This window comes from Artemia franciscana, chromosome 9 (genome assembly GCF_032884065.1).
Source record: "Artemia franciscana chromosome 9, ASM3288406v1, whole genome shotgun sequence".
NCBI lineage: Eukaryota > Metazoa > Arthropoda > Branchiopoda > Anostraca > Artemiidae > Artemia > Artemia franciscana.
In genome coordinates, this window is record NC_088871.1 from 6,946,433 (window position 1) to 6,971,949 (window position 25,517).

At 35.5% G+C, this 25,517-nt stretch overlaps 2 protein-coding genes across 8 annotated transcripts in view; one reads left to right on the plus strand and one right to left on the minus strand.

Moving 5' to 3' along the window:
• The window catches only part of LOC136030946 (condensin complex subunit 2-like), a 125,283-nt gene extending 123,784 nt beyond the window's left edge, over window positions 1-1,499 (plus strand). Inside the window, exon 14 of the mRNA XM_065710063.1 lies at window positions 368-1,499. Coding sequence (XP_065566135.1) covers window positions 368-595 — 228 coding nt within the window. The 3' untranslated portion in view covers window positions 596-1,499. The remainder of the gene's footprint in view (window positions 1-367) is intronic.
• A 6,768-nt stretch (window positions 1,500-8,267) lies between these two features.
• LOC136030947 (peptidyl-prolyl cis-trans isomerase G-like) overlaps window positions 8,268-25,517 on the minus strand; it is a 155,591-nt gene continuing 138,341 nt past the window's right edge. For all 7 annotated transcript variants that reach the window (XM_065710069.1, XM_065710068.1, XM_065710064.1 and 4 more), the window contains 4 exons: window positions 23,988-24,139; window positions 19,533-19,883; window positions 14,781-15,767; window positions 8,268-8,487 (listed from right to left, as the gene is read on the minus strand). In XM_065710069.1, the coding sequence (XP_065566141.1) occupies window positions 8,367-8,487; window positions 14,781-15,767; window positions 19,533-19,883; window positions 23,988-24,139 (1,611 nt within the window). In that variant the 3' untranslated portion in view covers window positions 8,268-8,366. The remainder of the gene's footprint in view (window positions 8,488-14,780; window positions 15,768-19,532; window positions 19,884-23,987; window positions 24,140-25,517) is intronic.

Here is a 25,517-nt window from a genome sequence, read left to right on the forward strand (position 1 = left end):
ATATGCCATATAAGGCTAATGAATGATCATAAACTGTTATTATTTATTTGGTTCCAAAACGAACGATAACCAAACTATAAGCAATTTATTTTACTGTAAGTGCAAAACAGACTGCAAAGTTAGCCTCTTTTATGTATTATAAGCATTTAAAGGGCTAAATCTTTTGCTTTCTGTCATTTTGGGCTGAAGGTTGTAACATATAACTGAAGATAATTTATTATTTTGTTTTTTCGAGACAACGGCTAGCATAAAGTTATGTCCAATTTGTATTATTATAAGTGTAGAAGAAATAAATTTATCGTTGATGATAATTGAGTTTGAAAACAAAGCCTTGGCCAAGTGATAACTTTATTTCGTCTCTTTACAGGATAATTTACGTTTAGATGCGCCTGAATTACTGCCTATATCCATGTCGAAGCCGACAACCTTCGCCTCATTATACAAAGAAGTTAGGAGTGTAATACCCAATCAAATGAGGGAAAACTTATCAGTACATTTAGCGTTCGTCGGTTTTCTTCATTTAGTGAACGAACATAATTTGGAATTAGAAAAATCTCAGGACGATGTTCGAATTACGCAAGGGATTACAATGTGACGGTCCAGGAAACTTCCTCAATTGTCTAAATTTATTTCATATTTTTGTCCCTTTTTGGAGCTTTTAAAGAGTTTAAAAGACTGAAATATGTACATTGTACCAGAATATGTCCGATCTTTAATATGTCGTTACACCCAAAGTTGCACTTTTTTTTGGGAAATATTGCTCGTTTTAAGTTGGCAAGTTTTTTTTTCTCCAAAAACTTTTTATAACGCTAAAAAAGACCGAAATGTGTGTATTGTGCCGAAATATTTCCGATACTTAACGTATTGCTGTGTCCAAAAATGCTCGAAGGTGTGGCAGGATTTTTCTCCAAAAGTGAGTTATTCTCCTCCTAATAGACATTTAATGGGCCATTGTCACTGGGTACTTGCCTCATTTTATATATTAAAAATCGATTTGAGAAATTATACAACATAAAAGTTAAAATTTTTTCCCTCGAACAAGTAAAGATCAAATCAAAATTTTAAACATTCGAAGTTACCTTGCATTCCTTTTTTTTGGTGGAGGGATTATCCCTTGAGCCTTCTAATAATCGCAATAAGGTAAGTTAAGAGACTACTATCCGATCAAATAAAGGAAACTATCTGTACATTGCCAGGGTCCTCCCCTCATACAATTTTCTAGATTTATTCAATATTTTTATATAATCCTCCTGTTGTAGGTTTTTATCAGATGGGACCGTTGTGAAATGTGAGTCCCTCCTCTAACAATTTGTTCATTTAACAAGGATCGCAATCTTGAAGAGAGGGGGAGGGGGACAATGTTACTTGTTTATTACTTTGATTTCTTCAAAATGTTAAAATAATAAGATGTACACTCTGAGTGTAAGCTGGGAGACATTAAAAATTGCTTATCTTGAATGTGTGTGAATATTTGGTATTAGAAAAGTCCTCTTTCGTTGAAAAAAAAACAAGATAAAAAAAAGCTACAAGTAAAAAAAAAAAAATGCAATTGCTTGTATTATCGTTCGAATTCTAAAAAAATTGATGTATATTAAAAACACTCTTTGCAATATATATATATATATATATATATATATATATATATATATATATATATATATTCTTTTTTTTATTAAAAAACAAAATAAAAACGAAAGAATTCATTACTAAATAAATTAGAAGGCTGAAGCCTTAGCTTCACTTATATGAAGGTAACCTCGGTAACCCTGTAACCTTGAAAATGCTTGGAATTTACTTAATTGCTGAAAAATCGAAATTGGACAAATAACGAGTCTAAATTTCTATGATTTCGTTACACCAAGTTTTTGGGATTCTGTCATGCCTTTTTTATTTTATTTTTAAACTTATTTTGGGTAGAATTACGCCCTTTGAAGAACCGTATTTCAGATTTGTTTTGATAAACTTGTACGTTTTCACTCTTAGAAAATATATTTTATGCTGTTCTTAGTATTTTAAAATAATGTGTCATTTTTTACTTTCAATCTTTAGAATGTTGAGTTTCAGATTTTCGACATGAGATTCACGTTCGGGTATGAAAAGCCTCTATTATGTACATCTGTGTGTATATTTATATCAAATTAAAAGGCTACATGAACTTTTGACGCAAGACTTTAGTTGTTTTTTATGTATTTTTTTTTTTAAGTACCAAGGGCATCAAAATCTTTCCTTTGGTTGTTTCAAAATTGTAACTTTTTAGGGTAGTACCACATTTTTATCAGAGTTTTCACGTTGAACCACGCAAAATAAATACCAAAACATATAAGTCAATTTTAACAACCCTTTTTGCCCGTAAAAATCTGAACATTAATAATTTGTCGATTTTCAAAGGCAATAACAACTTCAAAAGAAAGCAGCTGTATTGCGTCATATATTATTATCTATTATCTCTCTTACTTCTAGCCATCTCAACCTTTCTTTCTTTATAGCCCTAGAAAGTGGGATTGAAACACTTTTTTAGCTCAATCTACTGTTTGACATATGGTCAGTCAACCGGGCACCCAGAACAATCCGTAGGCAGTCTCTCTGGAAAACATCTAGTAAATCTTCATCAGCTTATCGAAGCGCTCATGCTCACAACCATATTTGACTACTGTCATCGCTGTAGCTTCCAATATTCTAATCTTGGTTTGCAGACTCCTATTCTTCCAAACTTTTTTTTGACTGAAAAAAAAAAACAACAGAAAATAGTTGTGAAAATAGCCATGGCTATTCTACTTTTAACATCTTCACTGCTCTCGCCGTCTTTAGTAATAATACTACCATGGTAAGTGAAGCTGCACATCTCATCAATCTTTTCGTTACTCAATGTCACCTTTTTATCTTCACTTATTCCTAGCTTTAGTGACTTAGTCTTCTTAACATTAATTTTCAAAGCTGTTCTATCACCTTGAACTCAAAAAATCTCTAAAAGTTCATTCATCTTCTTCACAGTTTCATCTAGGATGCTTAAATCATCAGCATAATCTAAGTCCAGGAGAGTTTTTCCTCCCCATTTCATTCCGTGGTCTCCCATTGCCTTTCCTGTGCTTCTGAAGACAGGGTAAATCAAAATGATCCATAAACAGAGGGATAAAAAACAACCCTGCTTAACTCCTGATTTAATACGAAACCAGTCTTTAATCTCAGTTCCTACCTTAACCGCAGCAGTGTTACTATCGTACATAGCATTAATCACTTCAATGTATTTGTCTGGTATACCATATAAGGGTAAAACCTTTGCTAAAGCTCTTCTATCAATAGAATCAAGCGCTTGCTCATAATCTATAAAACTGAGGACCAAAGGTGTTAAACAACTAAGGCACTTCTCAGTTATTAACCTAAGAGTGAAAATTTGGTCGACACATCCTCTACCTTTTCTAAAACCGCACTGTTCTTCTCTTAGAACTTTGTCTACAGCATCTCTCAGTCTAAAAAGTATCATGTTACTAAGTAATTTGCTACATACAGAGACCAGACTAATGCCTCAATAATTACAATGCTCACTCGTATCACCTTTCTTATATAGTGGTTTAATTAAAGTTTTCCTAAAATCGTTAGGTACTTCCCCTTTTTCAAAAATCTTATTCATAATCTTCAGTAATTTATTTCTAACCTCAGAGCCACCATATTTAAGGAGCTCGTTTACCACACTATCAGCACCTGGAGCCTTACTATTTTTTAGTCATTTTAGTACTCTCGCTAATTCTTCCTCACAAAACGAATCTTCCTTTACATCCAAGGTATCACGAAATTTTTCATTTTCTTCTGTATCTTTTCCTGCAACTATGTCTCCGGTTTAGCACATTCTCAAAATATTCTGCCCATCTCTCTTTAACTCTTTCCTTATCACTAATTGTGGCCTCGTTCCTATCTTTAACTGGGACAAGTCCCGGTTGACTATTCGCTCTTAATTTATTAACATGCCAACACAATATTTTACTGTTATGCCGTCTGGCTGAATCTTCCAGATCCTCGGCAATTTCATCCATGACCTCCACTTCCCACTTCCTTAGTTTATATTTTAATGTTTTATCTACTTTCTTTGAATTGCTTTTGTTTTTATATGATCTATCACTCATATAATTCTTGTACAAGCCTCTTCTCCTCTCCGTTAAACACAAAACTTTTTTACAAATATTCCTAGCTGCAGTCTTAAATTTCTTCCCTAAGACACGATCAGCAACTTCACAAATTGTTTTTCTAAAATTATTCCAACCATCTTCCACAATGTCAAATTTTAAACTCTCAAGTTTAGTATTCAACTGTTCCTGGAAAGTTTCAATATATATATATATATATATATATATATATATATATATATATATATATATATATATATCTGTAACCTTTCATAAAGTTTTGTAGAATTTGGATTCGTTGCTCGAATTTTTAAATCCCGTAGTAAGTTCATATTTTACTCCATATTAGAAATATTTTTGTAATTCGAATGTTTTATATTAGTTTTACATAATCAGTTTTCGATTTGAGTATTTCCTTATTGAAGGGAATGCGTTCATTGATGTTAATTAATTGCTATTTGAAAGCGAAATTTATTCGTACTCCTTTCTTGAAATATAGTACTAAAAAATGAACGTTAATTTGTGCTATTTTAAAGTTACAGAGAAAAAAAAACGTATCAGTTGTTAAACGTAATAACGAAATAGGGCACGAAGTTTGCAAATCTGTTCGCGCGGCACTCAACAGGTTACATTTTGTTCTGAGGTAAACGAGATTCAGTTGAACCAGGGTTCAGTTGCACGGACTCAAAGTCCAGACAAAGGACTCAAAAGCTCGAGTTTATGATTGTCGATCATAACTCCAATAATACATCTTTTTCAAAAAAACTGTTTTCGCGATAAAGTTGTAAATCTGCTGATCAGCTCTGAAAGGGGTAGAATACGTCACTGCTTGTCGCTTACTAATATCACTTATTGGATCATATCTTCGACGAGACAAATTCAGGAAGGTCAAGAACTCAAGGGCACTTTCGTCTCTGCTGTAGCCGGGTCCCATTATTACAATAGTAGCACTTTTTGAAGATCTTCTATTTCCACTAAAAATTAAAAGGCTTTTTTCAGTTTGGGGACCCCAAATCGAACAGCAATGCTAGAAGATATGTCTAACTTTGATTTTATTGGCAAGTAGGAGTTGAGGATTGGGAAGCCTATTCTGCGTATTTTTGTTAAACCCTGGATGGATTTGTCGCCTTTGCATGCTATACAGTTCAGATGCAGCTTAAGGTCGTTCGATACCTTTAAGAATCACCCAATCTCGTCCATTACTAGCTTTTTTAGTTTGTGTCGCCAAGCTATTCAGAATTAGTTGGGTGGTCTTGTCATAATTTGTATAGCTAAGATGGGAGATCCAAATAAACGACAGAAAACTAAAAGCCATCATCTACTTTCCAAGAAATATTAGAAAAACTATTTAAATTCTCTTTTTTTGCCAGAAATAGATATTCGAATCTTATGAAACTTACATCATTAAAACTGTATTTTTTTTTTATTGAACGGAACAGAATTTTCTTTTTGAAGTTCTAGAAAGGGCAGTCTCTGAAGTACTATAATGAAAACATTCAAAATTAGTTCCAAAGAAGTCTCATTGAATAATTTGACAGCTTCTTAAGTTTCCTGTTGTGGTAACTGCCTTGATTGAAATCTTTGCGGATACAGGATGTACACTATTTATGTTTTATGTACATGGATTAGACAGCGTTAGCTAATGGGCCCTTTGTCTTTGAGACTGTCAGCGGACGCTGAGACTCGTAAAATAACATTTTTGGCATCGAACGTCCTTAAATGAGCAACCAATGTAAACCTTACGCTTTGATTGTTGCAGAGGAGATAGTTGAAAACGGTACATCTTAGATCACCATCCTGTCGGCCAGAAAAAAAAGTCAACATAACTGTACAATATAAATGTTAATTTATAAATTAGTATTTCTGAGCCAAGTACATAAAAAAAGCAAAAAATGTTTAGAAGAATAAATTAGCATTTATCTATCAATAACTCAGGAAATGGATCTATTCTTTTATCTCTTGTTTGCTGATACTACTTTTCTGAATTTTATTATAAAATTATGTCTTAGATCAGACAAAGCGAGCAAGTTCAAAAACTCAAGGACACTTTTTTAATTTTCTGTGGGGAGGTCCTAATATTATTTTAATAGCAACCGTACGAGTTGACGATGATAGACCTGCTGAAGGAAGTAGAGATCAAAAGACTTTGGTAGTTATAACCACACCCATTGAAATTCCTTGCATGACCCTTATTTTCAACAAGTTGGAACTTGCTTACGATTTTCGAAATATGTGCTTCGGGTGAATCTAGGTGTGATCAGTATTCCTTCTTTATTTTGTTTTCACATTTTTCTTGAGGATAGAGGTTTATTAATTAACAATTTCAGGTTACGCAACCGCAAACAACTAGCCTTCTTAGCAGAGGCGATATTACTGGTGCGAGGGATCTGACGTCGTTGTCATAATTTAGTGGGAAAACTCAGCCGTCCATTTTATTGCTTTTTTGTGAGGTTTCTCAAGAAGTCACAAAATCACTTGCGTGATATTTGGCCCCGTTAGCACGGGCCTGGTGCGGTCACACCACTTGCCACCCCCAAAAGACCGTTACTGCTTCTGAGTTTACAATTGAATATTTCCTTCGTTTCTAATTATGATTATGGTACTTCTTTTTACTAAGGCAAGATGTCACGCCACAAAAAATTGTCATTTCCCACCTTTTTGTGCCGCAAAACAAAAACATATGCTGGCTTAGGTACAAACACCTATCACGCAAAAAAATGGAGAAAAATCAATTTGTTCCAATTACAGTCAAATTTCATAAGAAAAAAATTACGGGATAGCTGATCAGTTATCTTAAAGTTACCTTAATCTCCAAGAACAAGAATGTTTTCAGCCATTTGTTCTAAATAGTCACTTGTCATCAAACCAATTATGAGAAATCGGATCAGTTTCAAACTAGGAAAAGGACTTAACTAAAATGTCCCAGTCTCTGACAACTTAAAAAGCGGTCTGTGCCCAAATAAATCGCTCTTTCAAGCTATTCGTTCCAAATAGAGTCGCGTTTCATCAATGTTTTGGTCGTATACGAGCTTGGTACGATTACTTCGTCTTATGATGGATCAGAGGTAGATTCCTGTAAGATTGTACTAAGGTATTTGTTATTTAAGTATAATTGTTGTTTGTTTTATACATATTGCCAGGGCTTATAGACTTTAAGCGCAAATAAATTCTGTTCTATTCTATTGTAATATGCTACGAGCCAGTTAAACCAGGGCTTCCATACGTTCTGACGATTCAAGATATCTAATCAGTGGCCAGATAGGTTTTCCTTTGACATCTTTCACTTGGCTGTCAAAGAAATATGCTTTCCGTATTCATGATTTACCAGTATCACGCTAATATGTTAGAAGAGATTGAAAGCCAGTTCTAAGAAAAGGAATTCTGTATTTGCTCTCCGTGCCCACAAGGGGTGCTCCCTCAATCAGCCAATCAGCTTCAAGCTAAGGAAAGACTTGTCTAAAATGCCCATTCTCTGAGAATATGCAAAGAGACTGGGACTCAAGAGATAATTACGAGATAGCCGATCAGTTTCAAACTAGGGAAAACACTTGCCTATAGCTATTCTAGTTTTTTTTTAAGAACATACAAATAGGTTGGGCCCCAATTGTGTTCTTTAGGATAAAGTACATAAAACTAATCTATGCAGCGGGGATGGAACATAACCCTGCTTAACTCCTGATTCAACAACGAGCCAACTACTAGCCTCATTACCTGCCTTAGCCGCAACAATATTGCCCCCTTACATATCACTGATCATTTTAACGGAGTTGCCAAGTCCACAATTATAGGACATTATCTGAAGCTTTTTGTCAACTTCAGGGGCGCCAATTGGAGGAATAGGGGATGACTCCGAGTCTTTGAAAATGTTCTTTACTTAGTGTTTTCTAAAATAAAAAAAATAAAAAAACGAAAAAATAATAACACACAGCCCCCTTTCCCGTAATTTTGAAGCACTTTTTTTTGCACCTTCACTAAAAAACAAACACAAAAACAATTTGTTGTCGTGAAAAGAAAAATAACCGCTACCTCCGTCCCTGTGTAGGTCGGAAATCAAAATAAGCTTATGGTTTCACAAGATTAAAAACTCAAGCTATTTTATTAGACTAATATATAAACTAGGTTACCTTTATAAATATGAAAAGAAAAATATTTACATGTGAAATAAAGTTGATTTAATTTTCTTTAAGAAAAGAAAAAACAAAATATGGAAAAAATTCAGACAGAGATTTTTGACGTGATGTTCGGGGTTTAGTCAGACGAAGATGTTGAGAAGTTTCTTGTCCTTGGTTTCTCTGGTTCGCTATCGGAGCTGCTCCAAGCCCCAGATCTCCGCTCCCGACCCGACGAAACTTTTTCGTCTCTCTCATCTCTAAAAGATAGGAAAATTTATTTTGTCTTAGAAAAAAACAACAAAAAACCAAAGCAAGTGGAGCACAGAAAAAGATAGGAAAAACAACACAACATCAAACCTCACTTCACTACAACAATATCATCACGGAGCAATGCTATAGCACTGCCTATAGTTAATAGCTACAAAGCTTCAACGTTTTACTTCGTTTTTTCTTCCCAGAGGCGCATCACATGGAAGAAGTGGTCGCATAAACTATACACCCAATCGAAATTTTAAGACCACCATTTTGTTCAAAATAGTCCAAAAGTAACTATACCTATAGTCCAAAAACACCTATGCCTTCGGGGTTGAAAAGACCCCCTCCACCTAAGGGCAAGGGTCATAAATTATGCAAGTTGCCGACTATTAAAATATAAGATGTTTACGGAAAGGGTGGCTGTAAAAACTTCAGGGGGAGCTCATTTGGTTTGAACCGCAAGTTCTAGTTCCTTCTTTAAGAGTAAAAGTGATTGGAGGGCAACCAGCCCTCCTACCCCATGTCTTTTTTCCCAATGCTTCCGATGTGTTGTTTCCGAAATGTTGAGATAGCCATTTTGTTCGAAATAGTCTAAAAGTCAAATAAATATGCTTCCGGATTTGACGACCCCCTTTGAACCCCCGGGTCAAGGATTGTAAGTTATGCAAGTTGCTCATTGTTAACATTTTAGGATTTAATGGAAGTCTGCGGTTGTGTAAACTTCGTAGGTCGTCGTGTAAGTTTTAGTGCCCCTTTTAAGGGTCAAAAGTCATATTGGGGGGCAATCAGCCCCCCCTCCGCCATACCCTATTTTCCCCTGATAAATCGGATCGCAATTTTGTTCAAAATAGCCAAAAGGAAAATAACTACGCCTCCAGGGTTGAACAAGAGCTAACAGCTCATATGGCACTTGTGACGAGGTCGGAAGAGCCAGGAGCTCATATGGCATGAGCTCTTGCAGAATTCTAGGAATCAATAGATTGATTTAAAAGGAAAATCAGAGGCTTAATGGCGGTCGAGATTTAAAACAAGAGCTCTGAGACATGAGATTCTTCAGAATATCAAAATTCATTACTATCCGATCACCCACTCGTAAGCTAAAAATACCTCATTTTTTCTAATTTTTCCTCTCCCTTCAGCCTCCCAAATGGTCGAATCGGGGAAAACGACTTTATCAACTCAATTTGTACAGGTCCCTGACACGCCTACCAATTTTCATCGTCCCAACACGTCCAGAAGCACTGAACTCGCCCACTGAGCCCTGGCACTGAACACCGGACCCCACCCCTTACTCTCCCAAAGAGAGCGGGTCCAGTTCCTTTACGTCAATAACGTATCTAAGACATTTGCTTATTCTACCCACCATGTTCATCAGGATCTCTCCACTCTAAGCGTTTTCCAAGATTTTCGGTTTCCCCCTCCAACTCCCCCAAATGTCACCAGATCTGGTAATGATTTAAAATACGAACTTTAAGACATAAGTTCCTTATAAATATCAGATTTCATTAAGATCTGTCCAATCATTCTTAAGTTAAAAATACCTCAATTTTTCTAATTTTGTCCGAATTAACACCCCCCCCCCAACTCCCCCAAAGAGAGCGAATGCAGTCCGGTTAAATCAATCACGTATCTAGGACTTGTGCTTATTCCTCCCACCAAGTTTCATCCCGAACTCTCCACTCTAAGCGTTTTTCAAGATTTCCTGTTTCCCCCTCCAATCCCCCAATATCACCGGATATGGCCAGGATTTAAAATAAGAGCTCTGAGACACGAGGTCCTTCTGAATATCAAATTTCATTAAGATCCGATCACCTATTCGTAAGTTAAAAATACCTCATTTTTTCAATTTTTCCTCTCCCTCCAGTCCCCAGATGGTTGAATCTCGGAAACGACTGTTATCAAATCAATTTGCGCAGGTCCCTGACACGCTTACCAATTTTCATCGTCCTAGCACGCCCAGAAGCACCGAACTCGCCAAAGCCCTGGAAATCCCCCAACTCCCCCAAAGAGAGCGGATCCGTCCCAATTATGTCAATCACGTGTCTAGAACTTGAGCTTGTTCTCCTCATCAAGTTTCATCCCGATCTCTCGACTCTAAGCGTTTTCCAAGATTTCCGGTTTCCAAGATTTCTGTTTCCCCTCCAACCCCCTATGTCCCCGGATCCGATTTGAATTGAAAATGGAACATCTGAGACAAAAGATCTTTCTATATATCCAGTTTCATTAAGATTCGATCACCCAATCGTATGAAAAAGATGCCTCAATTTTCACGTTTTCCAAGATTTCCGGGTTCCCCCTCCAACTCCCCCCAGTGTCACCGAATCTGGTCGGGATTTAAAATAAGAGCTTTGAAGCACAAGATTCTTCTAAATATCAAATTTCATTAAAATCTGATCACCCGCTATTTTTTCCCTCATTTTTCCGAATTACAATCCCCCCCAAGCACTCCTCCACTCTCCCACAGAGAGCGATCCGGTCCGGTTATGTCAGTCATGTCTCTTGGACTTGTGCTTATTCTTCCCACCAAGTTTCATCCTGATTTCTCCACTCAAGCCTTTCCAAGATTTCCGATCCCCCCAATGACTCTGCATACGGTCGGGATTTAAAATAAGAGATTTAAGTTATGAGAAAGTTATACATTTTAATTTTTCTAATTTTTCAGAATTAACCCTCCCCCCAATTCCCCCAAAGAGGGCTGATCCGTTCCGGTTATGTCGATCACGTATCTAGGACTTGTGCATATTTTTCCCACCAAGTTTCATCCCGATCCCTCCACTGTAAGCGTTCTCCAAGATTTTAGGTTTCACCCTCCAACTCCCCCCAGTGTCACCGGATCAGGTCAGGATTTAAATTAAGAGCTCTGAAACTCAATATCCTTCTAAATATCAAATTTCATTAAGATCCCATCACCCGCTCATAAGTTAAAAATACTTCATTTTTTCTATTTTTTCCGAATTAACCGTCCTCCCTCTCCTCCCGCAGATGGTCGAATCGGGCAAACGCCTATTTCTAATTTAATCTGGTCTGCCAAATTTCATTATCCTAGCTTATCTGGAAGTGCCTAAACTAGCAAAAACGGGATAGACAGACTAAATTTGCGAGTGCTATATGTCACTTGGTAGATACCAAGTGCCATAAAAAACCAAAGACCACAGGACAAAGGCTTTAAGTAATGCAAGTTGTCCATTGTTAAGATATAAGGTTTTACGGAAAAGGTGGTTGAATAATCTTTGGATGGAGCTCATTCAATCAGAAATCAAAAGTTATAGTTCCCTTTTTAAGAGTCTTAAGTGATAGAAGGGACCCCCATGCCCCTTTCTCTAATGTATCCTATTGAAATTCTGAAACAGCCAATTTGTTAGAAATAGTCCAAAGGTAAAAAAAAAATTATGCTTCAGAGTTAGAGGCCCCCCCCCTTCTAAGCCCGCGGTGCAAAGGCTTTAAGCTAACCCATTTTTTATGATATAAGATTTTCGTGGAAGGTGGTCGTATAAACTTTGGAGGACTTATTAAATTGGAGATCGAGCGTTCTAGTTCCCTTTTAAAAGCAAAAAATAATCGGAGGGTAACCAAGCCCCCCAAAAACCGCACCCTTTCCCTCAAATACACCTGATCAAAATTTGAGGTAGCAATTTTGTTCAAAATAGTCCGAAGGTTAAATAACCATGCTTCCAGAGTTGACCCCCCCCCCAGCCACAGGGGCAAGAGCTGTAAGTTATGCAAGTTTCTTCTTGTTATCATATAAGGTTTTATAAAAGATCGTACAAACTTTGGAGGAGGCTCATTCGATTAAAAATGGAAAGTTTTAGAGCGCTTTTCAAGACCCAAAAATTATCGTAGGTAGACCAGGCCCCCGAGGGCCTTTTTCCAAAAATGCATCGAAACAAAATTTTGAGAAAGCTGTTTTGTTCAAAATGATTCAAAGGTCAAATAGCTATGCCTCCAGGGTTGACACTCCCATCCCCATCCTTCGGAGCAGGGGCTAAAAGTTTTGGAAGTTGCCCTTTCTAACACATAAGAATTGTTTTTGGAAAAGGGCGCATGTTTGATCCTGGGTCTCTAAAAAGGCTTAGGGTAATAAGGTGAAACTTTAAGAATATGTTGAGAGGGATACCAAGCACAGTCAAAATACTACGCGATCGCGGGCTAAGAAAAAGAGAATATCAGCAATATCTAAAGAACGACTTAGGGGATTAAGTTGAATCTTTGAAGGTATGTCGAGAAGATGTGACAGAGAGATTGAAAATAAACCAGCCCCCCTTGCCCTTTTAAAGGTTCCCCCCTTATTCAACACTGATCGAAATTTTGGAATTGTCATTTCACTCAAACTAGTCACAAGGTCTAATACCTATACTTCCAGGAATCCCATGCCCCCTTCCCCTTAGCCCCAAGGCAAAAATTGTAAATTATGTAATTTGCCCACTGTTTCTTACAGGATTTATTATTAGGATTTTAACATTGAATTAAGTTTTTATTAGTGCAAATGTCTAAGTTTATAAATTGAATCAATCGCCTTGCCTGACACTCATTCCAGATGACCTAATTTGAATTTAGACGCTTGTTTGCCTGTCATTCCACGCACATTAACGGTTCTATGTCAATTTCAAATTCTTGGTCAACCTGCCTGAGACTTTTGACGGGCGTGCCTTGCTAAAAGATAGCAAACACGTATTGGTCCAATAACAGAAGCATTTTTATCTGTTGACATTTACCTGTTGGCATTTTACACCTTTATCCGTGTCATTTAACCAAACACTTGGAAAACTATAGATTCTATGTCTATCTTAGCTCTATGGCTATCTACCTTAGTTCTTCTGCCCTAGGAATGACATATGGACGGATAATAGATAGACTTGTCTATTAAAAAATGAAATAACATCATTTTTATACAATCCTAATAAGGGGGTTAATGCCAGATTTGCCTCTCACTCAATAGGACTATCTGTCTTGGCTTTTTCTACAATTAGCCGCGGCTTGATGCCCACAACCATTCGATTTTAATTCAGATTCTGGGTGTATCTGAAAAGGCCAAGGGCATCAAGATGAATTTTTGGAGAATGTTGAGGGGTATATTATACTAAATCAAATTGCATTAAGTGCACTGAGTTTATCAAAAAAAGGATCTGCAATTTTTTAAGTGATGCTGAGAGTATTAAGTTGAAACTTTCGAGATAATTTGGGAGGTGTGTCTGTGTTGAAAAGTGATTAGAGGTCGCCAACCCCCTCTCATGCTCTTTTTAGTTTTTTTTTAGTTTTAGTTTAAAATAACTCTTTTTAGTAACTCCTTTTTAGTTTTAGTTGTTATACCACCAAAAATATTTTATCAAAACTGTTTGAGAAATTAAAGCTGAAAATTCCAGGAAGTAACGCAGCACCTGAAAGTTTTTTTTTTAATTAAAGCAAATATCGACAGTAAAACTTAAAAGGAAAAAAGATTATTCCATGTATGAGGCAGCCTGCCCCCTCCTTATCCCCCACGCTTTACGCTTGGGTTCAATTATTGGGTTCAGATGTTCTGAAAGAATTGAGAATTAAAGTATAACTTTTAGCGTAAAGGGCATCAAGTTGAGGAGGGGGCAGCCCCCCTCGAAAGGAATAATTTGTATTCGTTTGAAATTTTAGTGTCGCTCTTTACTTTCATTTGAAAAAAACATGTTTTTTCAATTAAATTCTCAAAAGAAGGGTCACCATGGCAATGAGGATTAAGAGGATCAAAGGGTAATTCAACATACATTGCTCTGATGGTCCTCCCCTTGAGAAAAATTAGTAAACGATGTGCTAAATAAAGGTACAAGAAGTGAAAAATAAATATAAACTTTACTATTTTCGGAAGTTTACTAACTTCAACAGAATTACTACTTATATATTAGACGTAATCGCAATTCCCAGTTTCGGAAAAAGTTACTAAAAATGCCTGCAGCCAACCTAGTTACGAAGAAAAGTATGCTAGAGGTTAAAGGAAATCCAGAACCATTTTCGAAGTACATGTTTCGCATGCCATAAACCTGACTGGCATTCTTGGCTGTCCTCTGTCAAAACCTAGCATCTGGGTTTTTTAAATTTTGAGAAAACTTTAGAATAATGATCATTTTTTGTTTTTGAAGCACGGCAAATAGATGAAGATACAGAATTTCTTCAATAATCTTTTCCAACTTGCAAAATACATCGTCCTGCTAATCCTCCCAATTGGTATTTATTTTAGAAGTTTGAAAATGTCAGATACGACACTGACCAAGTGTAACAAACCCTCTCGTTTTGGAGCCTAACTTTCCAATTTAGTACAAAAGAGAATTACCTGGAGAGACGTTCTTTTGCAGATGATTTACGTTCCCTTGTTGAAGACCTTGATCGGCGATTAGCTATTTCTCCTTTCGGACTTGGAGACTGTTTCGTATATTTTCTGTCTGAAGTCTTGGTTATACCTGATCTCTTTCTATTTTCGTCGTTGATCAGTTCCTTACGGACATTCTTAACAGGCGAACGTGATCTGCTTTTTACCTTTTGTTTTCTTGCAGGAGAGAGAGATTTCCTTTTTTTCTTATCGTAAGAACGTTCCTCCGCTCCTTCTGTGGAACGGGGGTTTCTATCCTGATTTTGGAGACGGTACGGTCTCGCAGAAGGCTCAGATTTCTCGTCGATCCGCTCCTTCTGCATATTCTTCATAGGTGAGCTTGACCTGCTTCTTTCTTTTCGTTTTCTTCTTGGAGAGGGAGATTTCTTGTTTTTTCTATTACGGTTTCGTTCCTCCCTTTTTTCTGGGGAAATAGAGTTTCTATCCTGCTTTTGGCGACGATATGGTTTTCCTCCAGATTCAGATCTTTTGCTGTCACCTAGTCTGTTGTGATCTTCCCTGGCTTCAGGAGAACGAGATTTGCTTTCATTTTTTCGCCCATGAGCTCTTTTTGGAGTAACTGACCTTCGTTCTTTACTTTTATCCTCTTTCTGATGGCGCCTTTTCAAGGGAGAGCGACTGCGTCTCGAAATACGAGGAGGACTTGATTTATCCCATTCTTTCGCCTCTCTTTTTCGATCAAATAATGTTTTTGGACTGCGTCTTGGCTCTTTTACATCTCTCCTTTGAGAGGGAGACCCAACTTCTGGACTACGTCGTTTCTCTCTATTTTCATCAGTTCTTCTCATTTTTCGTGGTGCCGAGGAGCGTTCTCTTTTCGAGTCTCTGCTTCGTGATATGTCTTGATCAGCACTAGATGATGCTTGACGACTAGGGATATGGTCTTTCTTTAGACGACCTTCATACTTTTCTTGGCTTGTTCTCTGACCCCTGTAAAAGAAAAGGAAAGAAAATGAACTGCCAACCAAGCCAAAGTAGCATTACCTTCCCAACCGCAATTTTGCAATAATTCAATAGTACACAGAATTAGACTACCTTAATAGTACACTCCTTTCACAACTACCTTCATACTATTGGAAGGAGAAAACCATGACCTTGACCTTCATAATCATGGAAGGAGAAAATAACTGCATTCCAGGAAATCAAGAAATCAATTTAGTAATAGTACACTTAATTTAAGTTATCAGCCCCCCCCCCCAAAAAAAAAAAATCAGAACAAATAGTTTTGAACAAACATTTTGAATGCATTTTGTATATATAATAAGACAAAAAGAAATCAAATTACATATTAAAAGTCGTAGTATCTAGCTGAAGGAAAAATTGTACTTTAGAAATCTTTAGTAGAAACAAAAAGCAATTGAGGTTACGCAAAGAATGTAAAAAAGCCAGCCTCTTGATTTCCTAGAATGGAGTTGTTTAAAACTTCCATATACAAAGGATTCTTGTGTGTGTTTGTCTGTGAAGATCTTTCAGAAGTTTAATATTCATAACATATATTAAATATAACACAATATAATAATACATATAACATAGCATTATACATTATTAAATATAACATAATATAATAACGCCATCAAATAACAATAAATTTAATATGACCCTTCCTCCGCTTGCACCCCTTGAAGTATCAAGGAAAAATATAATTAATAATAATAATATCAAAATATTCTTAGCATAACAATAAAATAGATGGACATAAGAAATAAACGTCTAATCCTCTAGAAATCTTCAAACTCTCTTTTTAAAGGAGCTGAGAGATCTACAAGATTTTAGCTCTTTCGAAAGTGCATTCCCATCCTTAGCACAGGGAATACTAAGAGAAAAATGTGACCTAGCTGTCGGTGGGGGTATATAGGGTACATACCCTAGGGGGGTATGTAAATTTCAGATGACCATCAAGTATTTAAAATATGGATTTGAGAAGTTAAATTCAAAAAAACCTTTAAATGATTGAGGGCAGTTAAATTGAAAACAATTGAAACAAAAAAAGTGCAAGCTAGTCTGTAAAGTAATGCCATCCAAACTATAGAACAATGTTGGAATTTCTAATGTGAGTCATTTAAGCCTTGCCTATTCTAATTAGCTAGAGAAAAAAAATACTGCAATGAAATGAAACCTGCTGAATGACATTCTACACTATTAGCCAGGGACATATATGGGATAGAGGAGAGTCTGCCTCTGGCACCCTGAAATCCAGAGATTTCCCGAATTTCTGGCTAATTCTTACGAAATTATCAAGTAAATGTTTCTTTTCTATTATTAACCCCCCCCCCCAAAAAAAAATACTTGCATAAGTGACTGCTATTACGGTATTTCCAAAAAAGTACTTAGTACTATGCATAACGAAATTTATCTTTAATTTAAAATAATTTTAAAATAAGACTGATAAATATGCTACGACTTTTCTTTCCATTTTTTTTCATTAAAAAGAATGTTATTAATTATTTGGGCTGCAATATTACTGTGGTAGACGCATCACTAAGCAAGGGCAAGAAATTCAAAGTGTCAAAAAGTATACTCTACTCAGGCACGTACGCAGGAATTTTTTTCGGGGGGGGGGGCAAAAACTCCAAAACAACAGATATAAAGTAGTACTTTTTTTTTTTAAATTAGTAGCTAAATAAATGCAAAAAGCACGTATATCGAAAAATACAGATTAGCTTTAATCTGTAGTATTGAAGCGGATAAGGGGAAGAAGACTGAAGCATCAAAAGTATATTTTAGGCTTAGCTTATGCTCATAGTGATTTAGAACCAGTGATTAATTTATTATATCCCACTGAAAGGGAAATATTTTAGGGTTAACAGTACAATATGGATACTGTGGGGGGTAGTTCTTCTATTGCGAAAACATTGATTTTAATGAAAAAATGATAGTTTCCAAAATTAATCCATTAAAAGCTGTACTTTATCCTGAAAAGGGGGTATAAACGCCCTAATATAAAGCATAATTCTATTTTGATGTGGAAAGCAAACTCTCTTTACAAAAAAAAAATAACAGTACAATCACTAATTACTTCAAAGAGGGTAAAAAGTTAGACAGAAAATGGGGTAATAATTGGGCAGTGACTTGACCGGATAATTGCACGCTGTAAAATCCCAAAAAAAGGCTTTACACATGTATCTAGATTCTTAATAAATGCCCTACTTTTGCCAGAAATCCTAAGAAACCATGGGGAAATTAAACATTTCACAAAATTTGTGAAAAAGTGCCAGACTCTACTCCTTCTACTACTGCTAACAACCTATCGCAGGTCAAAAACAAATGAGACCGCACGGCAAAAGCTTGTCGGTTTTTTGGCTGCCTTTATCTTTAGAATTACCACTCCAATGAGAAGGAAGTGCAAAAGGAAGGCTTTTACCGCAGTTAATGATAAGCCCAGAAATTGCAGAAATGATAAGCCCTGCTTTCCAGCAGAGAGGCAGGATTGGATCTTTCTTTTTTTCCTTTTTTGTCACTAATCAGTTTGAAACCAAACAACTAAGACATAAGAATGATGATATTCAAAGCGTACATCTTTTCTTCGACCTGCAATATGCTTCAAACATATGATGCAAGTAATTTTGGGCCAAGAAGTTAGAACAAATGGATTTTCAGAGGGGTTCATCACTTCTGAGTCCCACCTACCTTCCACACTAAACTGTCCACATTCACTTGAAATTTGATAGGGAGATACCTACAGCCGATGATGCGTTAATCAAAAATTTGTTCACTGTTAAACTTAACAGTCAGTGACAATTAGGGTTTAAGTTTCATCATCCCTATTACAAAGAATAACTAGCTCTCTGCAGCAAAATATATGTAAGTAAATATAAATTTGTAATCTATAGGATAGATAGCTATATTAAGTAATTTATTTCTTTCATTTTGTTTTTCTATTCTCTTTATTTATAGTTTCTCTTATGTTTCAATTAATTAAGATATTGTCTAGAATGCAATTATCTATATTGTTCGTTTTGTTCCATACTACCATTAATCACAACCTGGCCAGCTTATTTTACTGGGATATAATCTAAGCAGGCAGACTCAAAGACAAACATTAAAAACTAAATTCAAAGTCAAGACAAGTATCTTCCTGTTTTCACCGAGCCTTTCCAGAGTTATATGAAGAAAGGGCGGGAGTTTGGAGGTAGGAGCTTCTAAACACTGTAATTATGTAAGGAGGTAGGAGGTAGGTAGGAGTTAGGAGCTCCGTAATTACGACCGTAAATCTGTTCCTAGCAGTTTCATTCACCTAACACCAAACCTTCCCGAATTCATCAAAAGGCCACCTTCAAAAAAGGAAAAAACTGAAAAAAGAAAGAAAAAAAGACGAAGAATGAAAGAAACCAGGAGTAATGAGCAACGAGTCGCAACAATGAGCAACTAGATGCAAAACCAATACAGTGTTGCGAAAGGAAAGTTTTAAGCGTAGTCACTGATGAGCCCAGTTTGATCATATCCACTCATTCATTTGATCAATTTGTTTTTCATTCTCTTACTTATAGTTGCTCTTATGCTTATATCAACCAAAATACTGATTAATCAAGAATTTAAACTACTGATTCATTAAGACATAATCCTCATAAAAGAATATAGGCTACAATTTCTTTTCAATAAAATTTTAAACATGAACATATACATATCCCCATATGCACAGATAAATTTATTTATAGTGACGTCCTTGTGAATACATTTAATTAAACTCGTACTCACCTCCGTCCTTTCGTAATTAAATTATCTGATTCAAAACTTCTTGGCTCTTTGTTCTCCATCTCTTCTATTTCTTCAATGACAGCACCTCCTTCAGGTCCCCGTCTTCTTCTTGTCTGGAACTCGTTTCCCCTACGCCAATTATCCCCCTCTACCTTGGCGTTGCCCTCAGCTGGCTTCTGGAAGTGATCCCAGTTCTTTTCTTTAGTGGATTCATCGATTTGAAGTGCGCGTCGCAATTTTTCAGCATGAAGCTGTTGAGCTGTTTCTTCGTCAGAAGGTGCTTCACTAGAACTTTTTTCTTGTGATGGAAGAGATACGGTTCGTTCGTCAGGTTTGTGATTGACAGTTACTCTATAAATTAGAAAGACTGAAAGTCATGAACTCTATCAGTATTGTTTATCGATTTCCCATTAAACTGAGAGGTATAAAAAGATACATTCAGACACAAAATAAAATTGCAAAAAGATATTATTGTTAAAATATTCAAGATGTCATTATTGATATTAGCCCTTGGCTTGTATTCAATCTTTTTATTTTCTCAATCAAGGAAGATTGACAGAGAAAAAAGTTAGGGCTAATACCAAACGATCACTGTGGTTTAAAACTATCTATATGTTTGACTAAGACTAACTACCAATTAACCCCAACCCCTTAGCTCCTCAGTTTCAAGATATGTTTTTTTATCATAGGCAGCGCAAAAGTAGGCAGCGCTATCAATAGGCAGCGCTGCCTAAGTAGAGAGCGATGTGGGTACAATGTATTATTTATTTATTATTATTTTTTTTTAGACCAGGGCCCTTCGTATAGAAAGAATTGCCATAGAAACTTTGAAAAGGGCTCATTCGATTGGAAATCGAGGCTCATTGGCATTGTGTTTATGGGTGCATTGTTATTATGTTGAAACTTTCGGGGCTAGTCCTATTACTACTTCTACGTGTAAAAAAAGAGTGTAAGTATATCCAGGTTACTAAAGAGCATAGATAAAATCTTTTGGGAATGATATTAAGTTTTATATATCAGGTCAACTTGAGGAGGTATAAAATTAAATGAGAAATACTATTTGTGTCAGGATTAAAAATTGTTCAAAAAGTTTCTCAACATACAAATAGCAAGCCAAACTACGGATACTTAGAAAACCGAAGAGTGACATAATTTTTTGAAAAAGACTATGTCAACAAAGAAGGAACAAAAATTAATTTAAAAATGTTTTTCCACAAAACAAGTTTTTCAAAAAAGTAAAGAGCTACATTAAGCCAAAAATGGTCAGAGTTCCAAACAGAGAATAACCTTCCAAACTCAAAACGAACAGAAATTACAATAAATCGCCGAGTCAAACTCAAAACGAGCAAAATTAACCTGAGTAGGGCTGGTAACCCCCTTGCCTCCTCAAGACCAGAAAATAGTACCAGACAAATTTTCTCATGTTAATTTTAGCTAGTTTTGAGTTTGACTCGGCTATTTGATAAATGAATAAACAAATGAAAATAAATGAATAGAATGCATCAAATAAAAATGGCGAAAAATGAAAAAATCCCAAACGCTAATTACATTTTGGAAAAGATAGAAAAGAATATAGACAGAGGAATATTTTCAGATTAACGGTAAATAAAGATGTTATCCTTTTAAAGAAAAAAAGATGTTAATCAGATTCGAATTTTTTATTTCAGATATTGTAAATTTTTACTTTATCTCCCCCCTTGGTGTAACAATGGGAAGATAATTCGTAAGTTTGATGTCCCTGATATATGTGAAAAGTTGGCCCTCCTGCATGGAAGGTTGTCGGAATCAGCTTTTTATCGTTTATCGCCTCATCATCCTTTGGTCCGTCTATTCGGTTAATCTCATTGTAACGTAGTGTCTTTTCTATTTGTAGTGTATTTCATTTTTTTTCTTTTTGTTACTCCACAAGTGCCATAACTTGTTATGGTGTGGGTTATAAATAAATTATTATTATTATTATTATTATTATCATTATCATTACAGCACTGAACTTTACGGTCCGGTCCATACTGGGAGTGCTGATCTTCATTTCATGGCCCTTGAGCCAGGAAGTTCAATGGAGGAGGGGGGTCAGCCAACTAGTGCTTTCTCACACCCTTCCTGTTCACTTTTACCAAATCTCTCCAGGCACCCATTTAGAGCTGGGTCGACTCTGGATGAAGTTACAGAGTCACACTACTTATCCTGGTTTCAAACCAAACGACCAGCGACACCAGGACTCTAACCCCTGTCTTCACGGACAAAGGACTTTAAGTCTAGCATGCTAACCTTTTGGCTAGGACGGTTAGCCATTCTACCTAGTCGTCATTAAAAATTTACCAACATTTAAACTAACAAAAGTAAAATAATCAAAATAACAAATCTTGAAAATAAAGAAAGGGTAAAGAATATACGGAAGGGCTCCAGGACTTAAACAAGGGCGAAAACGGATTTGAAAAGGATTTTGGAATCAAAAAATTTTAGACTCTCAGCCTCAAATACCAAAATTTGACAATTCTAACCATAAAAAGGAGGATTCCCATCTCCAATGAGATTTAAAAGGGAGAAACAGGCGGAATAGTGTCAACATATTCTTCTGTATCATTTAAAAGTGTATAAAATAGAAAGTCAAATTAAAACGCGTCACCTTTCTAATATCATCCCCTCCTTTTGACAAGCGGACAAATAAGTTTCCATTAACTAATTTTGAAAGAAAACAAACATAGCATTTTTTTTTTTTTTAATGAATCTGTTCATGAGAATATAAAGCTATGAAACTTAAAAATATAAATATACACTAGAAATGTGGCGTCACAAAAAAAAGTACAAGGGGGGTTTCAAGGGCTAAGGGGAAAAGCACCGACCAGAGCAAAGTAGGTTCAACTACGAGGATCGAAAGCCCAGACCGAGCGAAGGGAGGCTGGACACAGCCAGCTTCAGATATATATTATACGGAAGAACCCACTTAGTGGCCTCAATTTTTTTTTTCACAAAAAAAAAAAAATATTCCTTTTTAGCTGGCCAGTAACGTCGAAACTGTCCAAAATAGAAAAAAAGGGGTACAAACGTGAACACCAACGAATGATGCAACGTAGTACAATAAAAAACAAACAAGAAGCGAAAGAGCCACAAAAACAACTAAAAGTGGGAAAGAGACAGCAAATGCTTGCCGTAATGGGCCATATATATATATATATATATATATATATATATATATATATATATATATATATATATATATATATATATATATATATATATATATATATATATATATATATATATATATATATATATATATATATATATATATATATATATATATATATATATATATAAATCAATAAGCAAAAGATGTAGAAACGATAAGACACAGAAACAAAATATAAACACCAAACAATGATGCAACAATGTGAAAACAAATAAAAAGCCAATAAGGCGCAAATCTGAATGCAAGTGAACACTAACACAAGCCAAATCAACAAGTTTAATTTACACTCTTTAGTGTGCTTGTGCTTTTACACTTCGCTGTAGAGCCCTTTAAATTCACCTAACTGAATATGATACGCTAAACAATCATATGTAGCAAATTTTTTTCGTAATGTAGGCAGTGTCTAGTCGATTCAAACTCAACATTTAGTTATACGTTTAGTTTATATATAGTTTGGTTATACGCTATACATTTAGTTATACGTTACGGAAAAATCAAAAAAGTAAAATTGAGAAAAATTTTCAGGCTGAGCAATTAAAAAATTTTGAAATAAATTAACAGACTTTTACTAAAGTATTTTACATTTGAACAGAGCTTGTATTTCCATGTCAATTCCACATTTTTAGTTTTTGAATATTTTCCTTACGATGATTTAGATGACGATCCTGATGATTTTGTGGATTTTTATGTTAACCAAATGTGAAATAATTTGTTTTAGCTTGAAAGGTTATACTTAACGCAATGTAACTAAATCGTTTAACATAGAAAACTACGTATTTACTGTGAAAGCCACTTTATCTTTTGACTGCCTAAATAAGCAGCGTGTAAAGCACAAACGAACCAAAAGTCAACTCATTTTTGAAAAGTTTTGTTCGTAAACAATCTTCCAAAGAAGAAAAAGAAGAAGAAAAAATTATTAGGGTTTCTTTTGACCCAACGCCGTACAATATAAAGTTATTGATTATTGCTTCCCCTTCTTCTGACACCAGTTTTAGTCTTTAATGAAGTCGAGGGTGCAAAATCGTCACGTAATTTATCAATACTTAGTAGGGGGAGGGGGCTAAAGGCGTGACAGCACCACTGTATTGAAACGAAATTCGTATGGTTAAATTCTCATCCTTCTTAACCTTTTCTAAGTCTAGGTTATTTGTTTAATTGCGTCCGTTTTACTAATTTCTACAAAAGGTTGATATAAATCAGCTGATTTTTGCTTCTTTTCGTTTTTTGTAAATTTTAAAGATGCCAGTGTTTGAAGTAGTATATACCTTCTGATTTGGAGTTCGTCTTCAAAAGAATGAAGATCCTCAAGCATTTTCCTTTTCTCCTCTTCTTTCTTTTGCTTCTCTTCTTTCTTCTGTCTTGCTTCATCACGCTTTTTCCTTTCTTCTTGTCGTCTATTCCGATCTTCTTCCATTTTCTAATATTAAAGTTTCTAATTATTAAGTTGTTGATTTATCGATGGAAGCATTTCTTCAAAGAAAGAAAAGGGAGAAAATTCAAAAAAGTTAGGATTATGGAAAACAAAATCCGCAGGTTTGGTGGATTTAGGCATAGAGCCCTCTTTGCATTTTCACTGCCGTGTATGTGCATATATTAGTGTGACTTCTCAATATTTTTGGAACAATACCCGGAAGGTTATCTGGGGAGAAGGAGATATCTAAAAAAAATATTTAATTTGTCGTTTCGTCTTAGTGTAGTTTAATTCATATTAATTCAGTTTAATATTCAAGAGGGGCTTGTTGAATATTCCAAGTTTGTTGTTCCAAGTTTAATGCTTTTATTTTTTTTTAATCTTCTGCTGATGCTAACCCTGTATTGTAACCTAAATAAACAGTTATTGTATTTTTAACTATATTCACTATACTGAAAACCTAATTTAAAAAATATTAGTCGGTTTGACAATATAATAGAAAAACCACGTGTTTAATGACAGTGGCGAAATGGAGAAGTATACGCAGGGACATGCGCACGGTGGGATACTTAATCTCAGACGTCACCAACTAAGACTATATTGTCAACATACATTCTCAAATATTAGAAGAAAAAAAACAATTTGCTATTTTCAGAGCCAGATTTTGCTCCTTAAAAAGAAAATCTTAGATCTTTTATTTTAAATAATTTGATGTGCCGTCAGCCACAATTCCCACTAAAATGAAACGAGAATATAGAAGAATTAGTATAATTTTTCAATAAGACAATAAAAAAAACTTTTTTTCGCAAATAATAATGAAAGCCTGAATATTTCGGCTTGATGTTTGGAAGCCTTTATCAACGGGGAAAGAGAACGAAGAAAACCAACTAACCTAAAATAATCAAAACACACAAGAAAAGAGAAAGATATCACAAATGCTATGCTAAAGCAAAATTAAAAGCGTCTAATAATAGCGAAACCTCCCTGGTAGCGTTGGGATTATACAAGACTTCATAAATTACTGTCATTGCTTGAAATTCTATAGGTTCAATCCAGGCCATATCCAGAGGGGGGGGGGAGGTTGAATCTCCCCCCCCCCCTAAAAAAAAATCTTTCTCTGATTATTAAAAACACAATAAAAATACATAAGAACAAATTTTTGACGCATTTTAAAGTTTTTTTGGTCAAACCCCCTCCCACCCAGAACAAAATCCTGGATGCAGACTTGGTTCTATAGATATAGATCTATAGACATGAATTGTATAGATACAGAACTACAAACTGCTTGAAATATTACAGATTATAAACAATGCAGTTAAATCTTTATGACCCAATCCCTTTACATCTATCCCAAAAGATTGGATCCTTCAGTCTCTCAAACCAC